This window comes from Hemiscyllium ocellatum, chromosome 27 (assembly GCF_020745735.1).
Source record: "Hemiscyllium ocellatum isolate sHemOce1 chromosome 27, sHemOce1.pat.X.cur, whole genome shotgun sequence".
Classification (NCBI taxonomy): domain Eukaryota; kingdom Metazoa; phylum Chordata; class Chondrichthyes; order Orectolobiformes; family Hemiscylliidae; genus Hemiscyllium; species Hemiscyllium ocellatum.
The window spans coordinates 205,253-232,111 of NC_083427.1; the positions used below are offsets into that span (position 1 = coordinate 205,253).

The window sequence follows — 26,859 nt, forward strand, 5'->3', positions numbered from 1 at the left end:
GTAACAAACCGTGCATAGAATCGTAGAATTGCTTGAGTGCAGGAGACCATCTGGGCCTGCACTGGACAATTGCCTGGTGCGAAGCTCATTACTTGGCCCCATTTCTGTTCAAACATTCAGCACTGCGACCCTCTTGAATGGGGGGGCCACGGTGGCTCAGTGGTTAACGCCACTGCCTCATGACACCAGGGGGCCTGGATTCCATTCCAGCCTCAGGGTGAATGTCTGTGCGGGGTTTGCAGGTCCCTCCCCACCGTGCCTTTGTGGGTTTCCTCCCACGACGGGAGAAAGTGAGGATAGCAGATGCCGGAGATCAGGCAGCTTCCGAGGAACAGGAGAGTCGATGTTTCGGGCATAAGCCCCCCATCAGGAATCCTACAGTCCAAAGATGTGTAGGTTAGAGCGAATTGGCCTTGCTAAATTGCCCCATAGTATTCAGGGGAGTAGAGGTTAGATTCATTAGTCAGGGGAAACGTACAGTGGTAGGGGAATGGGTCTGGGCCGGATACTCTTCAAAGGGCCGGTGAGGACGTGTTGGGCCGAAGGGCCTGTTTCCACACTGTGGGGGGCTCTATGATCTACCACCACACTCTGAATGCTTCAGTTGAACCTGCCTCTACTTCATTTCTAGGCAATGCATTCTATCCTGTATCTACCCCAATGGGGTGGCACCGTGGTTAGCACTGCTGCCTCACAGCGCCAGGGACTCAGGTTCGATTCCAGCCTTGGGTGACTGTCTGTATGGACATTTGTATCTCCTGTTGTCCGAAGATGTGCAGGTTGGGGTGCAGCGGTGGTGGGAAGGGTGTGCAGATTAGGGATATTAACCATGAAAAACATAGGGTTACAGGGATAGGGTACTGAGTGGGCCCGGATGGGATCCTGGGATTGTATTCATTGGAGTTTAGAAGATTAAGGGGAGACTTAATAGAAACTTTCCAAGCCATGTATTACCTTGTAAGGGTGGACGCTAGGAAATTGTTTCCGTTAGGCGAGGAGACTAGGACCCGTGGACACAGCCTGAGAATTAGAGGGGGTCAATTCAGAACAGAAATGCGGAGACATTTCTTCAGCCAGAGAGTGGTGGGCCTGTGGAATTCATTGCAGTGGAGGCCGGGACGCTAAATGTCTTCAAGGCAGAGATTGATAAATTCTTGTTGTCACGAGGAATTAAGGGCTACGGGGAGAATGCGGGTAAGTGGAGTTGAAATGCCCATCAGCCATGATTGAATGGCGGAGCGGACTCGATGGGCCGAATGGCCTTACTTCCACTCCTAGGTCTTATGGATACTCTTCGGGGGTTGGTATGGACCCGCCGGGCTGAATGGCGTCCACACTGGAGGGATTTGATGATTGGCTGTTTGAAGAAGCTTATTTTTGCTTTGTTGGTACGTCACTTAAAATCTGTACCCTCCCCCACACTCCTTTTTTTGCTCTTTTACAAAGCGGTTCCCGCTTCTCTCTGTGTACCCCTGCTCCGGACTTTGAAAACCTCTGTCAAACCCCTCCCCTTGTCTCTGAGGAGGATAGTTCACTATTTACCTGTACCGGACGTTTCTCGTTCCCGCAACCACTGGTGCACTTTTCGTTTGAAAGCTCATTGAGGGGACGAAGGCGTCACTGGCCGGGCCTAGAATTTATAGCCCCATCCCTACAATTGCCCAGAGGGCAGGTGAGAGTCAACCGCATTGCTGTGGGCCAGACCGGGTAAGGATGGCAGATTTCCTTCTTTGCAGGACATTACTGAACCAGAAGACTTCTGTTTTTGGAGAATGGATTGGTGGGTCACCATTGGTTCTGTACTTTTATTGAATTCAATTTGTCTCAGTCAGGTTTGAATCTGTGCCCCACCCCCCCACACTATTACTTGGGTCTCTGGGTTGATAAGATAATTCGATAGTGATCATACCACTAGCCGAATTCGCTCCCGAGCTCGTTCCAACGCTTTCACATTTTTCCGATCAATTGGTGCCCAGGAGACAGTGCGGACTGCAGATTCTAGATCAGGGCGGTGCTGGAAAAGCACAGCAGGTCAGGCAGCATCCGAAAAGCAGGAAAATCGATCTTTCGGGCAAAAGCCCTTCATCAGGAATAGAGGCAGAGTGCCTGCAGGGTGGAGAGATAAATGAGAGGAGGGTGGGGGTGGGGGGAAAGGAGCAAACAGTACAATAGGTGAGTGGGGGTGGGGATGGAGGTGATAGGTCAGGGAGGAGGGTGGGGGAAGGTAGCAGAGAGTACAATGGGTGGGTGGGGGTGGTCATGGAGGTGATAGGTCAGGGAGGAGGGTGGAGTGGATAGGTGGTAAGGAAGATAGGCAAGTAGGACAAGTCATGGGGACAGTGCTGAGCTGGAAGTTTGGAACTGGGGTGAGGTGGGGGAAGGGGAAATGAGGAAATTGTTGAAGTCCACATTGATGCCCTGGGATTGAAGTGTTCCAAGGCGGAAGATGAAGCGTTCTTCCTCCAGGCGTCTGGTGGTGAGGGAGCAGCGGTGAAGGAGGCCCAGGACTTCCATGTCCTTGGCTGAATGGGAGGGGGAGTTGAAATGTTGGGCCACGGGTCGGTGTGGTTGATTGGTGCGGGTGTCCCGGAGATGTTCCCTAAAGCGCTCTGTATACGCTAGAGAGTCAGACTCGAAACGTGTGTTGCCGGGGGAAGCAGAGCAGGTCAGGCAGCATACCAGGCAACGTTTCGGATCTTCATCAGGAAAGTTAGGGCTTATGCCTGAACCTCTCCTGCCCATGACGGGTGATTAGATTCCCTACAGTGTGGGGACAGGTCCACACTGACCGTCCGCAGAGTAACCCCCACACAGACCCATTTTCCTCCCACTAACACCGCGAGCACTTTAGCGCAGCCAATTCTCCTGACCTGCACATCTTTGGTTTCTGGAAGACCCCCCCCCCCCCCACGCAGAATATGGGGAATTATAAAGTGGTGCCCACAATGGGGTACACAACACCCCAGCTGAAGACAAGCAAGTATCTCATTGACATTCAAGACTCTCATACTCCTTGTCCCTTTTAATAAAGTTGAGGAGTCTGTGTGCTTTCTTAACTACTCCATCCCACTGTCCTGCATCTTCAATGAGCTACGCACATGTACCCCCCTCCCAGGTGCCTGCGCTCCTGCACTCCCTTCAGAATCCACCCCCCCCCCCCCAAATTAATATAGAACATTCCAGAGCAGTACAGGCCCTTGATGTTGCACCAACCTGCGGAACCAATCTGAAGCCCATCGAACCTACACTATTCCATTCTCGTCCATATGTCTATCTAATGACCATTTAAATGCCCTTAAAGTTGGCGAGTCTACTGTTGCTCGTCCCAACGCTTTCACCCTCCCTGATACTCTGAGTAAGGAGCCTACTTGGGGGTGGGGGGCGGCACAGTGGTTAGCACAGCTGCCTCACAGCACCAGGGTCCCAGGGACGATTCCAGCCTCGGGTGTGTAGAATTTGCACATTCTCCCCGTGTCTGTGTGGGTTTCCTCCCACAGTCCAAAGAGGTGCAGGCTAGGGTGAATTGGCCGTGCTAAATTGCCCATCGTGCTAGGTGCATTAGTCAGGGGTAAATGTAGGGGAATGGGTCTGGGTGGGTTACTCTTCGGAGGGGTCAGCGTGGACTTGACGGGCCGAAGGGCCTGTTTTCACACTGTAGGGAATCTAATCTAATCAAACATCTGTCTTATATCTCTCACCCCTCAGTTTAAAGCGATGTCCACTCATGCTAGCCATCACCATCTGACGAAAAAGGCTCTTACAGTCCAACCTTATCTTACCCTCGGATAGTCTTGTATGTCTCTATTAAGTCACCTCTCAACCTTCTGCTCTCTAATGAACACAGTCTCTAGTCCCTCAGCCTTTTATGTAGTCTTTCGGGGTTCTTCTGACCAACGTGCATCATCTCACAGGTCTTTGCGTTGAACATGGTCTTGCCACCGAACTACCACCTTGCCGATATCCTTTCGGAGTTCTGCACCATCCTGTTCACAATTTCCGAATTCTTCCAGGTTTTGCATCATCCCCATGGGAGCGGGAATACTGAGATCACGTGGTTGGCCAGACCTGAAGGGCTGAAAGGCCTACTTCAGCAGACAATTTTTATGTTAGATTCCCTCCAGTGTGGAAATAGGCCACTTGGCCCAATGAGTCCATACTGACCCTTTGAAGGGTAACCAACCCAGACCAATTCTCCTACATTTACCCCTGACCAATGCATCAATCCTACACATCCCTGGGCACTATGGGTAATTTAGCATGGCCAATACACCTTAACCTACCCATTCCTGGGCATTATGGGTAATTTACCTGGGCCAATCCACCCTAACCTGCACATCCCTGGGCATTATGGGTAATTTACCTAGGCCAATCCACCCTAACCTGCACATCCCTGGGCACTATGGGTAATTTAGCATGGCCAATACACCTTAACCTACCCATCCCTGGGCATTATGGGTAATTTACCTAGGTCAATCCACCCTAACCTACACATCCCTGGGCACCATGTCTAACTTAGCACAGCCAATCCAACCTGATCTGCACATCCCTGGGCATAGAACATGGAACAATACAGCACAGAACAGGCCCTTCGGCCCTAGATGTTGCGTCAACCTGTGAACTATTCTCAGCTCCTGCCCCTACACCATCCCATCATCATCCATGTGCTTATCTAAGAACTGTTTAAATCTCCCTAATGTGGCTGAGTTGACTACCTTAGCAGGTAGTGCATTCCACACCCTTACCACTCTCTGTGTAAAGAACTGACCTCTGACATCTGTCTTAAATCTATCACCCCTCAATTTGTAGTTATGCCCTCTCGTACACGATGACGTCATCATCCTAGGTTAAAGACTTTCACTGTCTACCCTCTCTAACCCTCTGATCATCTTGTATGTCTCTATCAAATCCCCTCTTAGCCGCCTTCTTGCTAATGAGAACAGGTTCATGTCTCTCAGCCTTTCTTCATAAGACCTTCCCTCCAGACCAGGCAACATCCTGGTAAATCTCCTCTGCACCTTTTCCAATGCTTCCACATCCTTCCCAAAATATGGGGACCAGAACTGTACACAATATTCCAAGTGTGGCTGCACCAGCATTTTATATAGTTGCAGCATGATATTGCGGTTCTGGAACTCAATCCCTTTATCAATGAAACCTAACACACCGTATGCCTTCTTAACAGCACTATCCACCTGGGTGGCAACATTCAGGGATCTATGTACATGGACTCCAAGATCCCTCTGCACATTCACACTACCAAGAATCTTTCCATTGACCCAGGACTCTGCCTTCCTGTTATTCTTCCCAAAGTGAATCACTTCACATTTATCTGCATTGAACTCCATTTGCCACCTCTCAGCACAATTCTGCAGTTTATCCTAATCCCTCTGCAACCTGTAACATTCTTCCAAACTGTCCACTACTCCACCGACTTTAGTGTCATCTGCAAATTTACTAATCCATCCACCTATGCCTGCGTCTAGGTCATTTATAAAAATGACAAACTGCAGTAGTCCCAAAACAGATCCTTGTGGCACACCACTAGTAACTGGACTCCAGACTGAATATTTTCCAACAACCACCACTTGCTGCCTTCTTTCAGGAAGCCAGTTTCTAACCCAAACTGCTAAATCACCCTCAATCCCATGTCTCTGCATTTTCTCCAACAGCCTACCATGTGGAACCTTATCAAAGGCTTTACTGAAGTCCATGTATACCACGTCAACTGCCCTACACTCATCTACATGCTTGGTCACCTTCTCAAAAAACTCAATGAGGTTTGTGAGACACGGCCTGCCCTTGACAAAACCATGTTGACCATCTGAAATCAAATAGCTGTTTGCTAGATGATTATAAATCTTATCTCTTATAATGCTTTCCAAAACCTTTCCTACAACCAAAGTAAGGCTCACTGGTCTATAATTACCGGGGTCATCTGTACTGCCCTTCTTGAACAAGGGCACAACATTTGCAATTCTCCAGTCCTCTGGTACTAAACCTGGAGACTCAAATATCAAAGTCAAAGGCTCTGCTATCTCCTCCCTCGCTTCCCAGAGAATCTTTGGATAAATCCCATCCGGCCCAGGGCACTTGTCTACTTTCACTCCTCCTAGAATTGATAACACTTGTGTATAACTAACCTCAATCCTTTCTAGTCTAATATCTCGTACCTCATTCTTCTCCTCTTCCTGAGTGAACACCGATGAGAAATGTTCATTTAGCACCTCTCTGACCTCTACAGGGTCCACACTCAACTTCCCACTTCTGTCTTTGACTGGCCCTATTCCTACCCTAATCATCCTTTTATTCCTCACATACCTATAGAAAGCTTCAGGGTTCTCCTTTATTCACTTTGCTAAAGACAGCTCGTGTCCTCTCTTTGCTCTTCTTAATTCTCTCTTTCAATCCTTCCTCGGTGATCTGTAATCAAGCTATGGGTAATTTAGCACGGCCAATCCACCCTAAACTGCACATCCCTGGGCACTATGGGTAATTTAGCACGGCCAATCCACCCTAACCTGCACATCCCTGAGCACTCTGGGTAATTTAACATGGCCAATCCACCCTAACCTGCACATCCCTGGGCATTGTGGGTAATTTAACATGGCCAATCCACCCTAACCTGCACATCCCTGAGCATTGTGGGTAATTTCGCATGGCCAGTCCACCCTAAATTGCACATCCCTGGGCATTATAGGTAATTTACCTGGACCAATCCACTCTAACCTACACATCTTCGGATTGTGCGAGGAAACCGGAGCACCCGGAGGAAACCCATGCAGACACAGTGGGGGAGGGGAGAGTGTGCACACAGACTGTCACCCTGAGGCTGGAATCAAGCCCAGGTCCTTGGCGTTGTGAGGCAGCGGTGCTAACCACTGAGCCACCCCAAATATTTCTCACAATCACCTCTCTCAAGCTCTTTTCCATCCAAATGCAAATTGTTCTCTCTTCCCACTAATTTTACTCACTCCATGGCCTTTTCTGGCAGGCCTGAATTCCCCCCAGATCATTTGGGCTGGGAGGTACGGAAACATAATTCGGCCACTCTACCCATCGTGCCTGCGTTACCATTCGGAATGATCTGATCACCCTCCACTCCACTTTCCTGTCTTCCTTCCGCGCGCCCCCCCCCCCCACCCCCAAACACCCGCATAACCCATAATCCCCTTACTGCTGAAAGAAAAGGTCTCAGCCTTGAATATCCTCAATAACCCAGCAGCCCCTTGCAGTGAAGACTTCCAGATACACTCCTCCCCCTGCCTGGAGAGAGAGGAAATTCCTGCCCGTCCTGGTCATCAACGGGCCACCCCTCACCCTGAGATGGCGCCCCGTCTGGTTCTACACTCTCCCACACAAGGGGAAACGACCTTTCCATTCCTAGCCTCTCAAGTCTCCCCAAAGAGTCTTTTATTTTAATATGGTTGCCTCTCCTTCTAAAGGCAGGCCCAAGGCACTCAACCTCTCCAAAGACGGTCCCTTGGTATCCATCTCTGGACCGTCTCCGACGCCTGCAATAAATTTCTTTCAGAGACAAAAAAGCTGCTCATGGGATTCTCAATGTGGTCGAACTGGTGCCTCGTAGAATACATTTTAGCAAAATCTCCTGATTTCACTATTTCCTTCGAAATAAACACACCACTTGTCTTCCCCATCACCCGCTGAATTTGAATGCTCACTCTTTTGAGATTGGTGGACGAGAATTCCCAAATCCCTTTACTTCTATGGCTTTCCGTATTTTTTCTCCAGTGTTCTGAAGCTGAAGGCATGTTCTGTACCATTAAGAGAGAGTGGATGCTGTTCTGAACGGAGAGCTTACAAGCCCCTCTATATCTGACTCGGTGGCAGTCCCACAGTGTGCTGGAAAATTGAAAAGAGGTAACATTTGGCTGTGAAAGGGATACCTGAGCTTTGGTTGCTGTTTTGACAACAATTTGAATTTAACCAGTCAGTTTGAATTATGCCCCAGGATACTAAAACCCAATCGAGTTTGAATTTATTGTTTTGCCAACTTTGAACCAATGAGATGATGCAATGTTGGGGATATAAAAACACAGACATTTTGAAAATTGGAGAGAGAGCAAATGCTAACAAGACAGCAAGGCAGGAAGAGCTAACATCTTGCTCCCCAAGAAATGAGGAAACCCACTCTATCAAAGGGACCTTTTCATATGAAAGATACTCGCAGTAAAAAGAAAGATGACGACCCAGGGAGATCCTCAGCTGGAATAGGGAAGATGACAGTGGCTGTGTGGTTTTGAAATTAAATTGACCAGATGGGCCAATGGGCTGAGAAGTGGCAGATGGAGTTTAATTTGGATAAATGCGAGGTGCTGCATTTTGGGAAAAGATCTTGGGAACAAACACAGGTCTCCTGTTAAAATGTGTTTGAAAACGGGAGATGTGCCGGGAGCAAACCATTGCTGGCCAATGGGATGGAGCATCCCTCCTTGTCCGACACACCCCTGCCCACGCACCAGCCGGGCAAGGGCATGGAGCGGAGGAGCCGGATAGACCCACCCTCCCACCAGGATGCCGCCAAAGATCAGGGGAGCATCCAGCACCCGCCCAGAAACCGCGCTCCGTCTCTGTAGCTGCGTCCGGCGCCTGGAGGGTTGCTGGAGGGTGGAGGGGAAAAGCAAATCTCAGCAGGACCTTATACACTTAATGGTAAGGTCCTAGGGAGTGTTGCTGAACAAAGAGACCTTGGAGTGCAGGTTCATAGCTCCTTGAAAGTGGAGTTGCAGGTAGATAGGATAGTGAAGGCGGCGTTTGGTATGCTTTCCTTTATTGGTCAGAGTAGAGTACAGGGGTTGGGAGGTCATGTTGCGGCTATATAGGACATTGGCTGGGCCACTGTTGGAATATTGCATGCAATTCTGGTCTCCTTCCTATTGGAAAGATGTTGTGAAACTTGAAAGGGTTCAGAAAAGATTTACAAGGATGCTGCCAGGGTTGGAGGATTTGAGCTAGAGAGAGAGAGGCTGAACAGGCTGGGGCTGTTTTCCCTGGAGCGTCGGAGGCTGAGGGGTGACCTTATAGAGGTTTACAAAATTATGAGGGGCATGGATAGGGTAAATAGACAAAGTCTTTTGCCTGGGGTCGGGGAGTCCAAAAGTAGAGGGCATTGGTTTAGGGCGAGAGGGAAAAGATATAAAAGGGGCAATTCTTTCACGCAGAGGGTGGTACGTGTATGGAATGAGCTGCCAGAGGAAGTGATGGAGGCTGGTATAATTGCAATATTTAAAAGGCATTTGGATGGGTATATGAATAGGAAGGGTTTGGAGGGACATGGGCCGGGTGCTGGCAGGTGGGACTAGATTGGGTTGGGATATCTGGTCGGCATGGACGGGTTGGACCGAAGGGTCTGTTTCCGTGCTGTACATCTCTATGATTCCATGTAATTTTACTAAGTGTCTTATTGGAACAGCATATTGGTTACAGAAATTGGAGGTAGATAATAAGCAGTTACGGGAAAGAGGGGCTTAGAATTGGGAATAATTGTTTAATGTTCATCCTTAGATTTAAAAGAAAAAAGTAAATTGATGTTAGTCATGATTTGGAGATGCCGGTGTTGGACTGGGGTGTACAAAGTTAAAAGTCACACCCCACCGAAAGCTAGTGTGCTTCCAATTAAACCTGTTGGACTATAACCTGGTGTTGGGTGATTTTTAACTTGATGTTATTTTCGTTATATAGTGGAATTGGGGAGTTCTCTCTCACTCACATTTCGAGGCAAGGTGAGCGTTTCCGGGCATTAGATTGAAGAGTTCCCTGTTGTGTCGTAACACTAGTTAAATAATATTCAGCTCCTCTAGTCTTCCTGAGAAAGAAGGAACGATTACAGACACATTGAAAAGACATTTGGATAAGGACATGAATAGGAAAGGTTTGGAAGGCGCAGGCAGGGGGGACCAGTTTAGTTCGGGATTATGGTCAGCACAGACTGGTTGGACCAGAGGGTTTGTCTCCAATGCTGATGGGACTCCACGGACTTACTTGCCTATGTTGTATTCCTGGGAAAGCACAGCCGGTCAGGCAGCATCCGAGGAGCAGGAAAATCGACGTTTCAGGTTTCAGACCTTCATTAGGTCCCTGAGTGAACCGTCGGTTCTCCTGCCCCTCGGAACGCTGCCTGACCTGCTGTGCTTTTCCAGCACTGTACACTTGGACTCCGATCTCCAGCATTGGCAGTCACTTTCTCCTACATTGGATTCCTTCGGACAAGTTGTTGCCTGACCTGTCGATTTCCCTCCACAGATTCTGTGCACCAGTCACAAACTTAGAATCCCCTACAGTGCGGAAACAGGCCCTTCGGCCCAACCAGTCCATACCGACCCTCCGAAGAGTAGCCCACCCAGACCCATTCCCCTACCCTATTACCCGACATTTACCCCTGACCAATGCATCTTACCTACATGTCCCTGAACACTGCGGGCAATTTAGCACGGCCAATCCACCCTAACCTGCGCATCTTTAGGACTGTGGAAGGAAACCGGAGCACCCGGAGGAAACCCACGCAGACACGGGGAGAAGGGGAAAATCCACACAGTCGCCCGAGGCTGGAATCGAACCGGGGTCCCTGGCGCTGTGAGGCAGCAGTGCTAACCACTGAGCCACCGTGCCAATTTGGGTAGAACAGAGATAAAACAGATATTTTTGACCACAGTAGATTCAATGAGCCCAAGTGCCTCTGTCTGTGGCTGTAGGTCTCGACAGCCCAGTCCCCTTTCCTCATCGGAATAATTATGGCTCCGGCTGTAATCCCGGCGGCACTTCACTAGGGGTTGCCCTCATGAAAATGCCCCCTTTATCCCAATTCTGGCAATCAGCCGATTTTCGAGGGACACAGAGTCCGAGAGCGCTGAAACAGACCCTTTAGTCCGACCAGTCCACGTCGAGCATGACCCCAAAGTAAACTGGTCCCACCTGCCTGCTCCTGGCCCATATCCTTCCAAACCTTTCCTTCTTATCAAACGTCTTTTCAAAATGTTGTAACTGTACCTGAGTCCACCACTTCCTCATGCTGATCTATTCCCTCCAACACCATGGGCTCTCGTCTTGTTGAGGAGCACCCAACATAGCTGGCTTAATAAATGCTTTCCAAAAAATCCAAATACATAGAGGGCTGTTTTTTCAGACTGGAGGCCTGTGACCAGTGGAGTGCCACAAGGATCGGTGCTGGGTCCTCTACTTTTTGTCATTTACACAAATGATTTGGATGCGAGCATAAGAGGTACAATTAGTAAGTTTGCAGATGACACCAAAATTGGAGGTGTAGTGGACAGCGAAGAGGGTTACCTCAGATTACAACAGGAGCTGGACCAGATGGGCTAATGGGCTGAGAAGATGGAGTTAAATTCAGATAAATGCGAGGTGCTGCATTTTGGGAAAGCAAATCTTAGCAGGACTTATACACTTAATAGTAAGGTCCTAGGGAGTGTTGCTGAACAAAGAGACCTTGGAGTGCAGGTTCATAGCTCCTTGAAAGTGGAGTCTCAGGTAGATAGGATAGTGAAGGCGGCGTTTGGTATGCTTTCCTTTATTGGTCAGAGTATTGAGTACAGGAGTTGGGAGGTCATGTTGCGGCTGTACAGGACATTGGTTAGGCCACTGTTGGAATATTGGGTGCAATTCTGGTCTCCTTCCTATCGGAAAGATGTTGTGAAACTCGAAAGGGTTCAGAAAAGCTTGACAAGGATGTTGGAGAGTTTGAGCTACAGGGAGAGGCTGAACAGGCTGGGGCTGTTTTCCCTGGAGTGTCAGGGTTGGAGGATTTGGGGTGGGGGAGATGGAGGTTAAGATTTAGGGGCATGTTTTTAATGGAGAGAGATTTAAAATGGACATGGCGGGGGGGGGGGGGGGCTGACTTCCTTTACCCAAAAGGCATGGAATGAACTTCCTGTGGCGGCAGCAGCAGACACGGGCACAGTTACAACGTCTGAAAGACATTTGGATCAAGGCATTGTGGGAGATTCATTATAACTCAGGCAGCCATCTTTGTCGCATACTAAAAGCCTGGAATCCATTTTAATTTTCATATTCGTGTCTTCTTGTACATTCCCAGGCGCAGTGTGGTGGCTGAACCTGAGGCTTTACTAGCACCTGATAGTGAAACTCTTTCCCAGTATGGGAAGGTTCTTTTTATTTACAAGAATCTACTGTTATACTAACACTTGGTTATCAGCTGCTAACCAGCACTGTCCAGACACTACGTAACTGAGGCTAGTGACTGGGCAAAGTGCCCAGTTACTCATTATACTGCAATTAACAGTTTGCTAATTGTTAAATGATCGTAACCTACACAATCACGCAACTCTCTGCATCTCGTCAGAGTGACTTGTGACCATTAGGCCAACTCGTCTCTCCCAGTGAGCTCACCAATAAACAGTCAAGAACTCAAGGTCTGCATGGCGCAGTTCATTGTTCCCCAAAGTTACGGGTGGCACGGTGGCTCAGTGGTTGGCACTGCTGCCTCACAGCACCACAGTCCCAGGTTCGATTCCAGCCTCGGGCGACGGTCTGTGTGGAGTTTGCACGTTCTCCCCGTGTCTGCGTGGGTTTCCTCCGGGTGCTCTGGTTTCCTCCCACAGTCCAAAGATGAGCAGGTCAGGTGAATTGGCCGTGCTAAACTTCCCGTAGTGTTAGGTGAAGGGGTAAATGTAGGGGAATGGGTCTGGGTGGGTTACTCTTCGGAGGGTCAGTGTGGACTTGTTGGGCCGAAGGGCCTGTTTCCACACTGTAGGGAATCTAATCTAATTTAAATTGGACTGTTATGAGCGAGTCACCCCCACGGCATAATTTATCCCAGCCCCAACGGACGGGAACAGGAAAGGGTTGGAGGGATAGGGGCCGGGAGCAGGCAGGTGGGATTAGTTTTAGTTTGGGATTCCGTTCAGTCTGGACTGGTTGGGCCGAAGTGTTTGTGCCAGAGGACAATGACATTTTCGCTTTGCTCCCCCTTGTACAACCCTCATCTTGAAAGCTGGTGAGACAAAGGGAGCCTCACTTCAAGACAAAGGGAGCCTCACTTCAAGACAAAGGATGCAAATACCTCCAGGAGAAATAATTTGGAGGTGCCGGTGTTGCACTGGGGTGGATAAAGTTAAAAATCACACAACACCAGGTTATAGTCCAACAGGTTTATTTGGCAGCACTAGCTTTCGGAGCGCCGCTCCTTCATCAGGTGGTTGTGGAGAGTAAGATGGTACGACACTGAATTTATAGCAAAGATTCACAGTGTGATGTAACTGAAATGATATATTGAAAAAGACTTGGATTGCTTGTTAAATCTCTCAGATGTTAGAATGACCACGTTGCTTTGAGCTCTTCCACGTTGGAATATTGCGTGCAATTCTGGTCTACTTCCTATCGGAAAGATATTGTGAAACTTGAAAGGGTTCAGAAAAGATTTACAAGGATGTTGCCAGGGTTTGAGGATTTGAGAGGCTGAACAGACTGGGGCTGTTTTCCCTGGAGCGTCGGAGGCTGAGGGGTGACCTTATAGAGCTTTACAAAATTATGAGGAGCATGGATAAGGTAAATATACAAAGTCTTTTCCCTGGGGTGGGGGAGTCCAGAACTAGAGGGCACCAGTTTAGGGTGAGAGGGGAAAGATATAAAAGAGACCTCAGGGGCTTTTTCACACAGAGGGTGGTACGTGTATGGAATGAGCTGCCAGAGGATGTGGTGGAGGCTGGTACAATTGCAACATTTAAGAGGCATTTGGATGGGGATATGAATAGGAAGGGTTTGGAGGGATACGGGCCGGGTGCTGGCAGGTGGGACTAGATTGGGTTGGGATATCTGGTCGGCATGGACGGGTTGGACCGAAGGGTCTGTTTCCGCGCTGTACATCTCTATGACTCTAAATTGCAAAAATTGTTTTAAACATTACATTCTCAAGTGAACTTTAACAACCGGTATCATGTCAGCTCAGATAATGCACTGAAGGTGTGAACTACCCTGTGAGAGACAGTCTTTCTGAATGTATAATTTCAGTATCATCACACTGTAAACATTTGCTATAAATTCTGTGTTTTACAATCTTAACCTCCACTATCACCTGATGAAGGAGCATCGCTCCGAAAGCTAGTGCTTCCAATTAAACCTGTTGGACTATAACCTGGTTGTTGTGTGATTTTTAACTCCAAGAGAAAGGTATTAATTTATTGCTCTCATCCACAATGTCACGAGCGTGTCAGTGGATATCCGATAGCAATGTTCAACTACAATCCAAGGGCAGTTATTCCCAGATCAGAACAGAAACGATACGTTCGGAACATCTTCAGTAGGGAAATCAAACAATTCAGTTAAGTCCCAATAGGAACACGAGAGGGGGGGGGGGAAAAGAGAGAGAGTGGGGAAGAGAGAGAGAGGGGGGTAGAGAGAGAGTAGGAGGAGAGAGAGAGAGAGGAGATGAGAGAGAGAGAGGGGGGAAGAGAGAGAGAGAGACAGAGAGGGGGAAGAGAGAGAGAGAGGGGGGGAAGAGAGAGAGAGAGGGGGGAAGAAGAGAGAGAGAGAGGGGGGAAAGAGAGAGGGGGAAGAGAGAGGGGGGGGAAGAGAGAGAGAGGGGGGGAAAGAGAGAGAGAGGGGGGAAATAGAGAGAGAGGGGGGAAAGAGATGGGGGGAAAGAGAGAGAGACGGGGGAAAGAGAGAGACGGGGCGAAAGAGAGAGAGGGGGGAAAGAGAGAGAGAGGGGGGGAAAGAGAGAGAGGGGGGGAAGAGAGAGAGGGGGGGGAAGAGAGAGAGGGGGGGGGAAGAGAGAGAGAGAGGGGGGGAAGAGAGAGAGAGAGGGGGGGAAGAGAGAGAGAGAGGGGGGGAAGAGAGAGAGAGAGGGGGGGAAGAGAGAGAGAGAGGGGGGGAAGAGAGAGAGAGAGGGGGGGAAGAGAGAGAGAGAGGGGGGAAGAGAGAGAGAGAGGGGGGAAGAGAGAGGGGGGGAAAGAGAGAGAGGGGGAAAGAGAGAGAGGGGGGGAAGAGAGAGAGGGGGGGAAGAGAGAGAGGGGGGGAAAGAGAGAGAGGGGGGAAGAGAGAGAGAGGGGGGAAGAGAGAGAGAGGGGGGAAGAGAGAGAGAGGAGGGGGGAAGAGAGAGAGAGGGGGGAAGAGAGAGAGAGGGGGGGAAAGAGAGGGGGTGGTGAGAGAGAGAGGGGGCGAGAGAGAGGGAGGGGGGGAAAGAGAGAGAGGGGGGAAGAGAGAGAGAGGGGGGAAGAGAGAGAGAGGGGGGAAGAGAGAGAGAGGGGGGAGAGAGAGAGAGGGGGGGAAGAGAGAGAGGGGGGGAAGAGAGAGAGGGGGGGAGAGAGAGAGGGGGGGAAGAGAGAGAGGGGGGGAAGAGAGAGAGGGGAGGAAGAGAGAGAGGGGGAAGGGGGGGAAGAGAGAGAGGGGGGAGAGAGACGGGGGCAGAGAGAGAGAGAGGGGGAGAGAGCGAGGGGGGAAGAGAGAGAGAGGGGGGAAAGAGAGAGAGAGGGGGGAAAGAGAGAGAGGGGGGGGAAAGAGAGAGAGAGGGGGGAAAGAGAGAGAGAGGGGGGAAGAGAGAGAGAAGGGGGAAAGAGAGAGAGGGGGAAAGAGAGAGGGGGGGAAAGAGAGAGGGGAAGAGAGAGAGGAGGGAAGGGGGGGAGGGGGGGAAGAGAGAGAGGGGGAAAAGAGAGAGGGGTGAAGAGGGGGGAAAGAGGGGGGGGAAGAAAGAGAGAGGGGGAAGAGGCGGGGAGAGAGGTGGGGAAGAGGGGGGGGGTAGAGGGAGGTGGTGCGGGGAGAGGGGGCGAGAGCGCAGGTGAGGGGGAGAGGGGGAGAGGGTGGGACAACAGAAGGACACGCTGATGGAGGGCGGGGGAGCCGAGGGGTGAGACAGATTGAGGCGGATACCAGGAGACTTGATGGGACACAGACAAATGGAAAATCGATGTGCACATACAGGAAAACATCCCAGATTACACAAAATGCATTTCCTCAGTCTCTGCGGAACACTGCAGTGGGGAAGGTGCAGACCTGGGCTCATAGAAATCCCGGTGTGAAAACAGGTATTTGACCCAACGAATCTACACCAACCCTCTGAAGATTACCCTACCCAGACCCATTTCCCCATCCCAACTGCTCTGCATTTTCCTCCAACTAATGCACCTAACCTGCACATCCCTGGGCACTATGGGTAATTTAGCATGGCCAATCCACCCTAACCTGCACATCCCTGGGCACTATGGGTAATTTAGCATGGCCAATCCACCCTAACCTGCACATCCCTGGGCACTGTGGGTAATTTAGCATGGCCAATCCAGTCTAACCATATCCTAAGGCACTATGGATAATTTAGCTTGGCCAATCCAATCTATTATGCACATACCGGGACACCATGGGTAATTTAGCACAGCCAACCCACTTAACCTGCAAAGCACAGGGCACTATCAGTAATTTAGCATGACCCACCCTAACCTACACATCCCTGGAGACTCTGGGTAATTTAGCATGACTAATCTACTCTAACCCACATATCCCTGGAGACTATGGGTAATTTAGCATGGCCAATTCACCCTAACCTGCACATCCCTGGGCACTATGGGTAATTTAGCATGGCCAATCCACCCTAACCTGCACATCCCTGAGCACTATGGGTAATTTAGCATGGCCAATTCACCCTAACCTGCACATCCCTGGGCACTATTGGTAATTTAGCATGGCCAATCCACCCTAACCTGCACATGCCATGGCATTGTGGGTAATTTAGCAAAGCCGATCCACCCTATCATGCACCTCCCGGGACACCATAGCATGGCCAATCCACACTAACCTGCACATCCCTGGGCACTATGGGTAATACTATGGGTAATTCAGCATGGCCAATCCACCCTAACCTGCACCTCCCTGCACACTATGGGTAATTTAGCACGGCCAATCCACCCTAACCTGCACGTCCCTGGGCACTCTGGGTAATTTAGCATGGCCAATCCACCCTAACCTGCATATCCCGGTACACCATGGGTAATTTAGCATGGCCAATCCACCCTAACCTGCACCTCCCTGCACACTATGGGTAATTTAGCACGGCCAATCCACCCTATCCTATACATCCCTGGGCACTATGGGTAATTTAGCATGGCCAATCCACCCTAACCTGCACCTCCGTGCACACTATGGGTAATTTAGCATGGCCAATCTACCCTAACCCGCACCTCCCTGCACACTATGGGTAATTCAGCATGGCTAATCCACCCTAACCTGCATATCCCGGTACACCATGGGTAATTTAGCATGGCTAAACCACGCTGACCTGCACATCCCTTCACAATGTGGGTAATTTAACATTGCCAATCCACCATAACCTACATACCCCTTGGCATTATGGGTAATTTAGCACAGCCAATCCACCCTAACCTACACGCCCTTTGGCATTATGGGTGATTACCAAGGCCAATCCACCCTAACTTGCACATCCCACTGGGGCCACTTTGCATTATGGGCAGCATGGTGGTTAGCACTGCTGCCTCACAGCGCCAGAGATCCGGGTTCAATTCCCATCTCAGGCGACTCTCTGTGTGGAGTTTGCACATTCTCCCCGTGTCTGCGTGGGTTTCCTCCGGGTGCTCCGGTTTCCTCCCACAGTCCAAAAATGTGCAGGTTAGGTAAATTGGCCATGCTAAATTGCCCGTAGTGTTAGGTGAACGGGTAAATGTAGGGGAATGAGTTGCGCTTCAGAGGTCGGTGTGGACTTGTTGGGCCAAAGGCCTGTTTCCACATTGTAAGTAATCTAAAAAAAAATCCCAGGACACTTGGGTAATTTAGCCTGGGCAATCCACCCCAACCTGCACATCCCTGGACACGATGAGTAATTTAGCCTGGCCAATCCACCCTAACCTGCACATCCCTTCACAGTGTGAGTAATATAGCATAGCCAATTCACCCTATCCTATACATCCCTGTGACACTATGGGAAATTTAGCATGGCCAATCCAACCTAAGCTGTGCATTGCTGGACACTATGGGCAATTTAGCATGGCCAATCCACCCTAACCTGCACATCCCTTCACAGTGTGGGTAATTTAGCACAGCCAATCCACCTTAAAATGCACATCCCTAGGCACTACGGGTGATTCAGCACAGCCAATCCTCCCTAACCCGCACATCCCATGGTACTATGGATAATTTAGCATAGCCAATCCACCCTAACCTGCACATCCCTGTGTCTCTTTGGGAAATTTAGCATGGCCAATCCACCCTACACTGCATATCCCTGCACAATACGGGTAATTTAGCATGGCCAATTCACCCTAACCTGCACATCCCTGGAGACTATGGGTAATTTAGCATAGCCAATCCATTCTAATCTGCACATCCCAGGGTACCATGGCCTTGCTAAATTACCCATAGTGTTAAGGGATGTGCAGGTTTGTGTGGATTGGCCACCTGCACACCCCTTCACACAATGGGTAATTTCACATGGCCAATCCACCCTAACCTGCACATCCCTGGACACTAAGATTAATTTAGCATGGCCAATCCACCCTAACCTGCACATCCGTGCACACTACGGGTAATTTAGTACAGCCAATCGATTCTAACCTGCACATCCCAGGGCACTATGGGTAATTTTACATAGCCAATCCACCCTACCTTGCACATCCCTTCACAGTGTGGGTAATTTAGCATGGCCAATCCACCCTAAAATGCACATCCCTGGACACTATTGGCAATTTAGCATGGCCACCCCACCCTCACCTGCATATCCCTGGACACCAAAAGTAATTTCACATGAGCAATCCACCCTAACATGCACATCCCTGCACACTATGGGGAATTTTGCATGGCCAATCCATTCTAACCTGTATATCCCAGGGCACTATGGGCAATTTAGCATAGCCAATCCATTCTAATCTGCACATCCCAGGGCACTATGGCCATGCTAAATTACCCATAGTGTTAAGGGATGTGCAGGTTAGGGTGGATTGGCCATGCTAAATTACCCAATTCACACTAACCTGGACATCCCATCACACTATGGGTAATTTAGCACAGCCAATCCACCCTAACTTGCACATTTCTGACACTATCGGTAATTTAACATTGCCAGTCCACCCTGACCTGCATATTCCACAGCACTGTGGGTAATTTTCCGTTGCCAATCCACCCTACTGTGCACATCCTGGGACACCATGAATAATTCAGCATGGCTACTCCATTCTAACCTGCAAATCCCAGGGCACTATGGGTAATTTAGCATGGCCAACTGATCCTAACCTGCACCTTCCTGGACACTATGGGTAATTTAGGATGGCCAAACCATCCTATCATGTAGATTCCTGGATACTATGGGTAATTCAGCATGGCCCATCCAGCATAACCTGCACCTTCCAGCACACTATGGGTAATTCAGCATAGCCAATCAACCCTAACCTGCACATCCCAAAGCACTATGAGTAATATTGCATGGCCATCCACCCTAAGCTGCACATCCTACACACTATGGGTAATTTAGCATGGCCAACCCACCCTATCATGCACATCCCTGGGCACGATGAGTAATTTAGCTTGGCCAATCCACCCTAACCTACATGCCCTGGGCACTATGGGTAATTAAACATGACCAACCCACCCTAACATGCACATCACTGTACACTATGGGTAATTCAACATGGATAATTCACACTAACCTGCACATTCCTGGACAGTATGGACAATTTACCATGGCCAAATCACCCTAACCTACATATCCCTGGACACAATGGGTAATTTAGCCTGGCCAATCCATCTAACCTGCAAATCCCAGGCCGCTATGGTTAATTTTGCATGGCCAACCGATCCTAACCTGCACATTCCTGGACACTATGGGTAGTTTAGGATGGCCAAACCACCCTAACCTGCAGATTCCTGGACACTACGGGTAAATTAGCATGGCTAATCCAGTGTAACCTCCTCCTCCCTGCACACTATGGGTAATTCAGCATAGCCAGTCAACCCTAACCCACACATCCCAAGGCACTATGGGTAATATAGCATGGCCAGTCCACCCTAATCTGTTGGTCCATGGGCACTGTGGGTAATTTAGTATGGCCAGTCCACCCTAACCTACACATCCCTGGGCACTATGGCGAATTTAGCACGGCCAATCCACCCTAACCTACATGCCCCTGGGCACTATGTGGAATGTAGCATGGCCAATCCATTCTAACCTGCAAATCCCAGGGCACTGTGGGTTCCTTAGCATGGCCAATCCACCCTAACATGCACATTCCTGCACACTGTGCTGAATGTAGCATGGCCAATCCATTCTAACCTGCATATTCCAGGGCACTGTGGATAATTTAGCATGGCCAATCCACCCTAACATGCACATTCCTGCACACTGTGCGGAATGTAGTACGGCCAATCCATCCTAACCTGCAAACTCCTGGGCACGGTGGGTAACTTAGCAAGGCCAATCCACTCTAACGTGCAACATGTCTGGACGCTATGGGAAATTTAGCATGGCCAATCCACCTTAAAATGCACATCCCTGGAGACTATGGGTAATTTAGCATGGCTAATCCATTCTAACCTGCACATCCCAAGGCACTATGGGTAATTTAGCACAGCCAATCCACCCGAACCTGCACATCCCAGGGCACTATGGGTAATTTAGCATAGCCAATCCACCCTAACCTGCACATCCCTGTGTCACTATGGGAAATTTAGCATGGCCAATCCATTCCATCCTGCACATCCCAGGGCACTATGTGTAATTTAACATGGCCAAACCACCCTACCCTACATATCCCTGCACAGTACGGGTAATTTAGCTTGGCCGATTCACCCTAACCTGTACATCCCTGGAGACTATGGATAATTTAGTACGGCCAATCTATTCTAACCTATATATCCCAAGGCACTATGGGTAATTTTACATGGCCAATCCACCCTACCCTGCACATCTCTGGGCACTATGGGTAATTTAGCATAACCAATCCGCCCACACCTGCCCATCCCAGGGCACTCTGGGTAATTTAGTATGGCCAATCCATTCTAATCTGCACATCCCAGGGCACGATGGCCATGCTAAATTACCCATACGGTTAAGGGTTGTGCAGGTTAGGGTGGATTAGCCACGCTAAATTACCCAATTCACTCTAACCTGCACATCTCTTCACACAACGGGTAAATTTGCACAGCCAATCCACCTTAACATGCACATCCCTGGACACTATGATTAATTTAGCATGGCCAATTCGCCCTAATCTGCACATGCCACAGCATTGTGGGTAATTTAGCTTGGCCAATCCACCCTAACATGCACATCACTGCACACTATGGGTAATTCAACATGGATAATTCACACTAACCTGCACATTCCTGGACAGTATGGGCAATTTCCCATGGCCAAATCACCCTAACCTACATATCCCTGGACACAATGGGTAATTTAGCCTGGCCAATCCATCTAACCTGCAAATCCCAGGCCACTATGGTTAATTTTGCATGGCCAACCGATCCTAACCTGCACATTCCTGGACACTATGGGTAGTTTAGGATGGCCAAACCACCCTAACCTGCAGATTCCTGGACACTACGGGTAAATTAGCATGGCTAATCCAGTGTAACCTCCTCCTCCCTGCACACTATGGGTAATTCAGCATAGCCAGTCAACCCGAACCCACACATCCCAAGGCACTATGGGTAATATAGCATGGCCAGTCCACCCTAATCTGTTGGTCCATGGGCACTGTGGGTAATTTAGCATGGCCAATCCACCTTAACCTGCACATCCCTGGGCACAATGGGTAATTTAGCACAGCCAATCCACCCTAACCTGCACATCCCTGAGCACTATGGGGAATGTAGCATGGCCAATCCATTCTAACCTGCAAAGCCCAGGGCACTGTGGGTTCCTTAGCATGGCCAACCCACCCTATCATGCACATCCCTGGGCACGATGAGTAATTTAGCTTGGACAATCCACCCGAACCTACATGTCCTGGGCACTATGGGTAATTTAGCATGACCAACCCACCCTAACATGCACATCACTGCACACTATGGGTAATTCAACATGGATAATTCACACTAACCTGCACATTCCTGGACAGTATGGGCAATTTAGCATGGCCAAATCACCCTCACCTGCATATCCCTGGGCACAACGGGTAATTTTGCATGAGCAATCCACCCTAATATGCACATCCCTGCACACTATGGGCAATTTAGCATAGCCAATCCATTCTAACCTGCACATTCCAGGGCACTATGGCCATGCTAAATTACCCATAGTGTTAAGGGATGTGCAGGTTAGGGTGGATTGGCCATGCTAAATTACCCAATTCACACTAACCTGCACATCCCTTCACACTACGGGTAATTTAGCATAGCCAGTCCACCCTAACCTGCACATCCTAAGGCACTATGGGTAATGTAGCATGGCCATCCACCCTAACCTGCACACTCCTGGACAGTATGGGTAATTTAGCATAGCCAATCCACCCTAACCTACATATCCCTGTGATACTGTGGTCAATTTAGTATGGCCAATCCACCTTAACCTACACATTCCTTCACAATATAGGTAATTTAGCATATCCAATCCACCCTAACCCGCACTTTCCTGCACACTGTGGGGAATATGGTACAGCCAATCCATTCGAACCTGCAACATCCCTGGACACTATTGGCAAATTAGCATAGCCAATACACCCTAACCTGCACATCCCTGCACACTGAGGAACGTAGTACGGCCAACCCGTCCTAATCTGCAAACTCCAGGGCACTGTGGGTAATTTAGCAAGGCCAATCCATCGTAATCTACAAACCCCAGGGCACTGTGGGTACTTTAGCAAGGCCAATCCACTCTAACCTGCAACAAGCCTGGACACTATGGGCAATTTAGCATGGCCAATCCATTCTAACCTGCACATCCCAGGCATTATGGGTAATTTAGCATGGCATATCCACCCTAAGCTGTACATCCCTGCACACTGTGCGGACTGTAGTATGGCAAGACCATTCTAACCTGCATATTCCAGGGCACTGTGGGCAATTTAGCATGGCTAATCCACCCTAACCTACACATCTCTGGACACGATGGGTAATTTAGCACAGCCGATCCACCCTAACCTGCACATCCCAAGGCACTGTGGGTAATTTAGCACAGCCAACCCGCTCTATCCTGCACATCCCTTCACAATGTGGGTAATTTAGCACCGTCAATCCCTCCGGAACTACACATCCCGGGACGCTATGGTAATTTAGCACTGTCAATCCACTCTAACCTGCACATTCCTGGGCACTATGGCTAATTTAGCATGGCCTATCCACCCTAACCTGCACATCCCTGGATACAATGGGGAATGTAGCACAGCCAATCCATTCTAACCTGCAAATCCCTGGGCACTGTGGGTTCTTTAACATGTCCAATCCACTCTAACCGGCAAATCCCTTCACAATGTAGGTAATTTTGCATGGCCCATCCACCCTAATACGCACTTCCCTGCACACTAAGGGTAATTTAGCATGGCCTATCCACCCTAACCTGCACATTTCTGGACACTATGGGTAATTTAGTATGGCCAACTCACCCTAACTTGCACATCTCTGGACACTGTGGGGAATGTATTACGGCCAATCCATTCTAACCAGTATATTCCAGGGCAGTATGGGTAATTTAGCATGGCCAATCCATTCTAACCTGCAAATCCCACAGCACTGTGGGCTCTTTAGCATGGCCAATCCACCCTAACATGCACATTCCTACACACTGTGCGGAATGTAGTATGGCCAATCCATTTTAATCTGCATATTCCAGGTCACTGTGGGCAATTTAGCATAGCTAATACACCCTAACCTGCACATCCCTGGGCACTATGGGTAATTTAGCATGGCTAATCTACCCTAACCTGCAAATCCCTTCACAATGTGGGTAATTTTGCATGGCCCATCCACCCTAATACGCACTTCCCTGCACACTAAGGGTAATTTAGCATGGCCTATCCACCCTAACCTGCACATCCTTGACCACTCTGGCTAATTTAGCATGGCTAATCTACCCTACCTGCACATACCTTCATAATGTGGGTAATTTAGCACAGCCAATCCCCCCTAGCCTCCACATCCTTGGGCACTATGGGTAATTTAGCACGGCCAATCCACCCTAACCTGCACATCCCGAAGCACTCTGGGTAATGTAGCACGTCTATTACACCCGTACCTGCACATGCCTGGGCGGCATGAGTAACTTAGCTTGGTTGTCACCGGTGTGTTCTCTGGTGCGTCAGCAGCACGGAGAGCAGAGTGAAGCCTTTCCCACAGGCCGGGCAGACGTAAGGCCTCTCGCCGGTGTGGACCCGCTGGTGGGTCAGCAGGTACGACGAGCGTGTGAAGGCCTTGCCGCACTGCGAGCAGGCAAAGGGCCTCTCCCCCGCGTGGACCCGCCGGTGGGTCAGCAGCGTGGACGAATCGCCGAAGGCCTTCCCGCACTCGGGGCAGCTGAAGGGCCTCTCCCCGGTGTGGACCCGCTGGTGGGTGCGCAGGTTGGACGACTTGGTGAAGGCCTTCCCGCACACCGGGCAGGAGAACGGCCTGTCCCCGGTGTGGACGGGCCGGTGGGTCAGCAGGTGGCACGACTGAGTGAAGCCCTTCCCGCACTCGGAGCAGACGAACGGCCTCTCCCCCGTGTGGACCCGCCGGTGCTTCTGCAGGGTGGACGAGTCCTTGAAGGCCTTCCCGCACTCGGGGCAGCTGAAGGGCCTCTCCCCGGTGTGGACCCGCTGGTGCCTCAGCAGGGTGGAGGAGTCTCTGAAGCCCTTGCCGCAGTCAGGGCAGGCGAACGGCCTCTCGCCCGTGTGGACCCGCCGGTGGGTCAGCAGGGCGGACGAGTGGGTGAAGCCCTTCCTGCAGGTGGGGCAGCTGAAGGGCCTCTCCCCGGTGTGGACCTGCCGGTGTCTCTGCAACGACGATGACTTGGTGAAGCCCCTCCCACAGTCGGGACAGGCAAACGGCCGCTCCCCGGTGTGGACGCGCCGGTGGATCTCCAGCGCGGAGGGGGAGCGGAAACCAACCCCGCAATCGCCACATTTCCAGGGTTTCTCCATGACGCAGGCGCCCGGGAAGCGAGATCCTCGTCTCGAGACAGTAGCCAAGCACACAGTCTCTGCTCACAATAAATGCTGCCTTATCAGCTTGTGCAATTGGGTAAAACTCTCTTCACCGTCTGTTCACAGGAACGCTCTCTACGTGCACTTCAAAGCTATCCCAGGTGGTTACAACCTTTTGAAACAAACAGAACCAACAAACAGTTACTTCCTCCGAACTTAAATGCTGATGGTAGTCACGTCCTGATAAATCAAGCAACTCTGACGCGACGATACTACGGCCTTAAGGGATCCATTTCGTTCTTTTTAAAGGAAGGGTTTTCAGAGAGAGCCAAAGTGAGGCCTGCAGATGGTGGAGAGTCAGAAACAAAAAGAGAGGTGCTGGAAAAGCACAGCAGGTCAGGCAGCATCCGAGGAGCAGGAGAGTCAACGTTTCCAACATCAGCCCTTCAGCAGGAATGAAGGGCTCCCCGTCCTGATGAAGAGCTGATGCTCAAAACGTCAACTCTCCTGCTCCTCTGATGCATACTGACAGGCTGTGCTTTTCCAGCACCACTCTTTTTGTTTCTAACTCTCCACAGTTTTTGACTTGAAGACAGAGATGCCAAGATGTCTATTTGGAAAGCCAATAAGCTAAACAACTTGTGAGGCCTTGTATTGTTTATTTTTTATTAAGAAAGTTTGAACAATAGAAGCAGCCTGAATGGGTGTGGTCCAGCTCCCACCGAAGCAGGTTTTTAAAAAAATTTTAGCTTTCAGCGATTGCTGATGGGGTCTTTAAGAAGCAGAAGCTATTTTTCCCCCCTCTTGGTTACAACTAAAGACTGGGGGAATCTCTTCCTGTTGAATGAGAGATAGTCAGTCTTCTGAAATTGCCCTGTTGCCAAGAGTGTGTTTATGGGATGTTACTATATTGGAACAGTTACTGTTTCAACGTCAACTAATCCATTATTCTATTCAATTGTCCAATAGAATTACAGCTAAGCCAATTTTATTTTCTTTTGTCGTATTTTAACTAGAGCGTATGAATAAATTGTGTTTTGCTTTAGCCAATTGAATCACATCTGGAATGCAATACCTTACACTTATCTTTAAACTAAGAAAAAGTTAGGGTCTAGGCTACCTTCTCAATATACTTTGAGGGAGGTTGGCCTGTTCGATTACACTTAGTTTGACTTTTGTGTCTGAAATTCCTCCCCTTAAAATATCTCGGAAATGGAACATACAAAAAGATAGGGCAGACATTCAGAACAGAGTCTAGAATAGAGTGGGTACTGGTGCTGGGCTTTTCCAGCACCACTCTGATCTGCAGTCCCCACCTTTGCATAGAAATTCAGAACAGACAATTCCAGTTCCCTTGCAACATTCCTTCTTCTCTCGACCCCTCCCCAAAAGCTGTAAATCTCCACCCCACATCCCCTGCCTTCCTTCTCATTGCTCTGGTGTAGCTCATATCCCACTCCCCATTGTCCTGAAGGCTGTCTGATCGACCGTCCCACTGCTTACCTCTTCCTGTCCTGCTCATAGAGCGAGAGGTGAAAAGTCTTCGGGTAGACAAAGGGCGGGAGAGGATGCAAACGGGTTTGATGCAGGCGCCCGAGGAAGGAGCTGGTGCCTGGAATGGAGGAGGATAAAACACAGCAGCGTGTGTGTGTGTCCCTGAGGGAGTGCATTGATGCTGGTCCTCAGTTACCAACGCCCCTGGGGTCTATCCCGTTGCAAAGTGCTGTCCTTCCAAACCAGACTGACACAGTCTGCAGCGCAACCTTCAGCTGGGATCCCAGGGGAAAGAGTTGGGGAGGGGGACTGCGCATGTGCGGGA

At 49.8% G+C, this 26,859-nt stretch overlaps 1 protein-coding gene across 2 annotated transcripts; it reads right to left on the minus strand.

Moving 5' to 3' along the window:
• Positions 1-1,790: 1,790 nt before the first annotated feature.
• On the minus strand, positions 1,791-26,810 carry LOC132828666 (zinc finger protein 211-like). 2 transcript variants are annotated; one of them, XM_060845723.1, is made up of 3 exons: positions 26,544-26,810; positions 24,155-25,212; positions 1,791-2,106 (listed from the first exon to the last, which is right to left on the minus strand). In XM_060845723.1, exon 2 carries the CDS (start codon positions 25,035-25,037, stop codon positions 24,195-24,197), a length of 843 nt encoding a protein of 280 aa, XP_060701706.1. In that variant the 5' UTR covers positions 25,038-25,212; positions 26,544-26,810; the 3' UTR covers positions 1,791-2,106; positions 24,155-24,194. The 2 variants fall into 2 exon arrangements, with proteins under 2 accessions (XP_060701706.1, XP_060701705.1); XM_060845722.1 differs by lacking the exon at positions 1,791-2,106 and adding an exon at positions 7,389-7,860.
• Positions 26,811-26,859: the final 49 nt, after the last annotated feature.

Coding starts and splice junctions, on each gene's coding strand:
- LOC132828666 (XM_060845723.1), bottom strand. CDS start 25,037: ATGGAGAAACCCTGGAAATGTGGCGATTGCGGGGTTGGTTTCCGCTCC.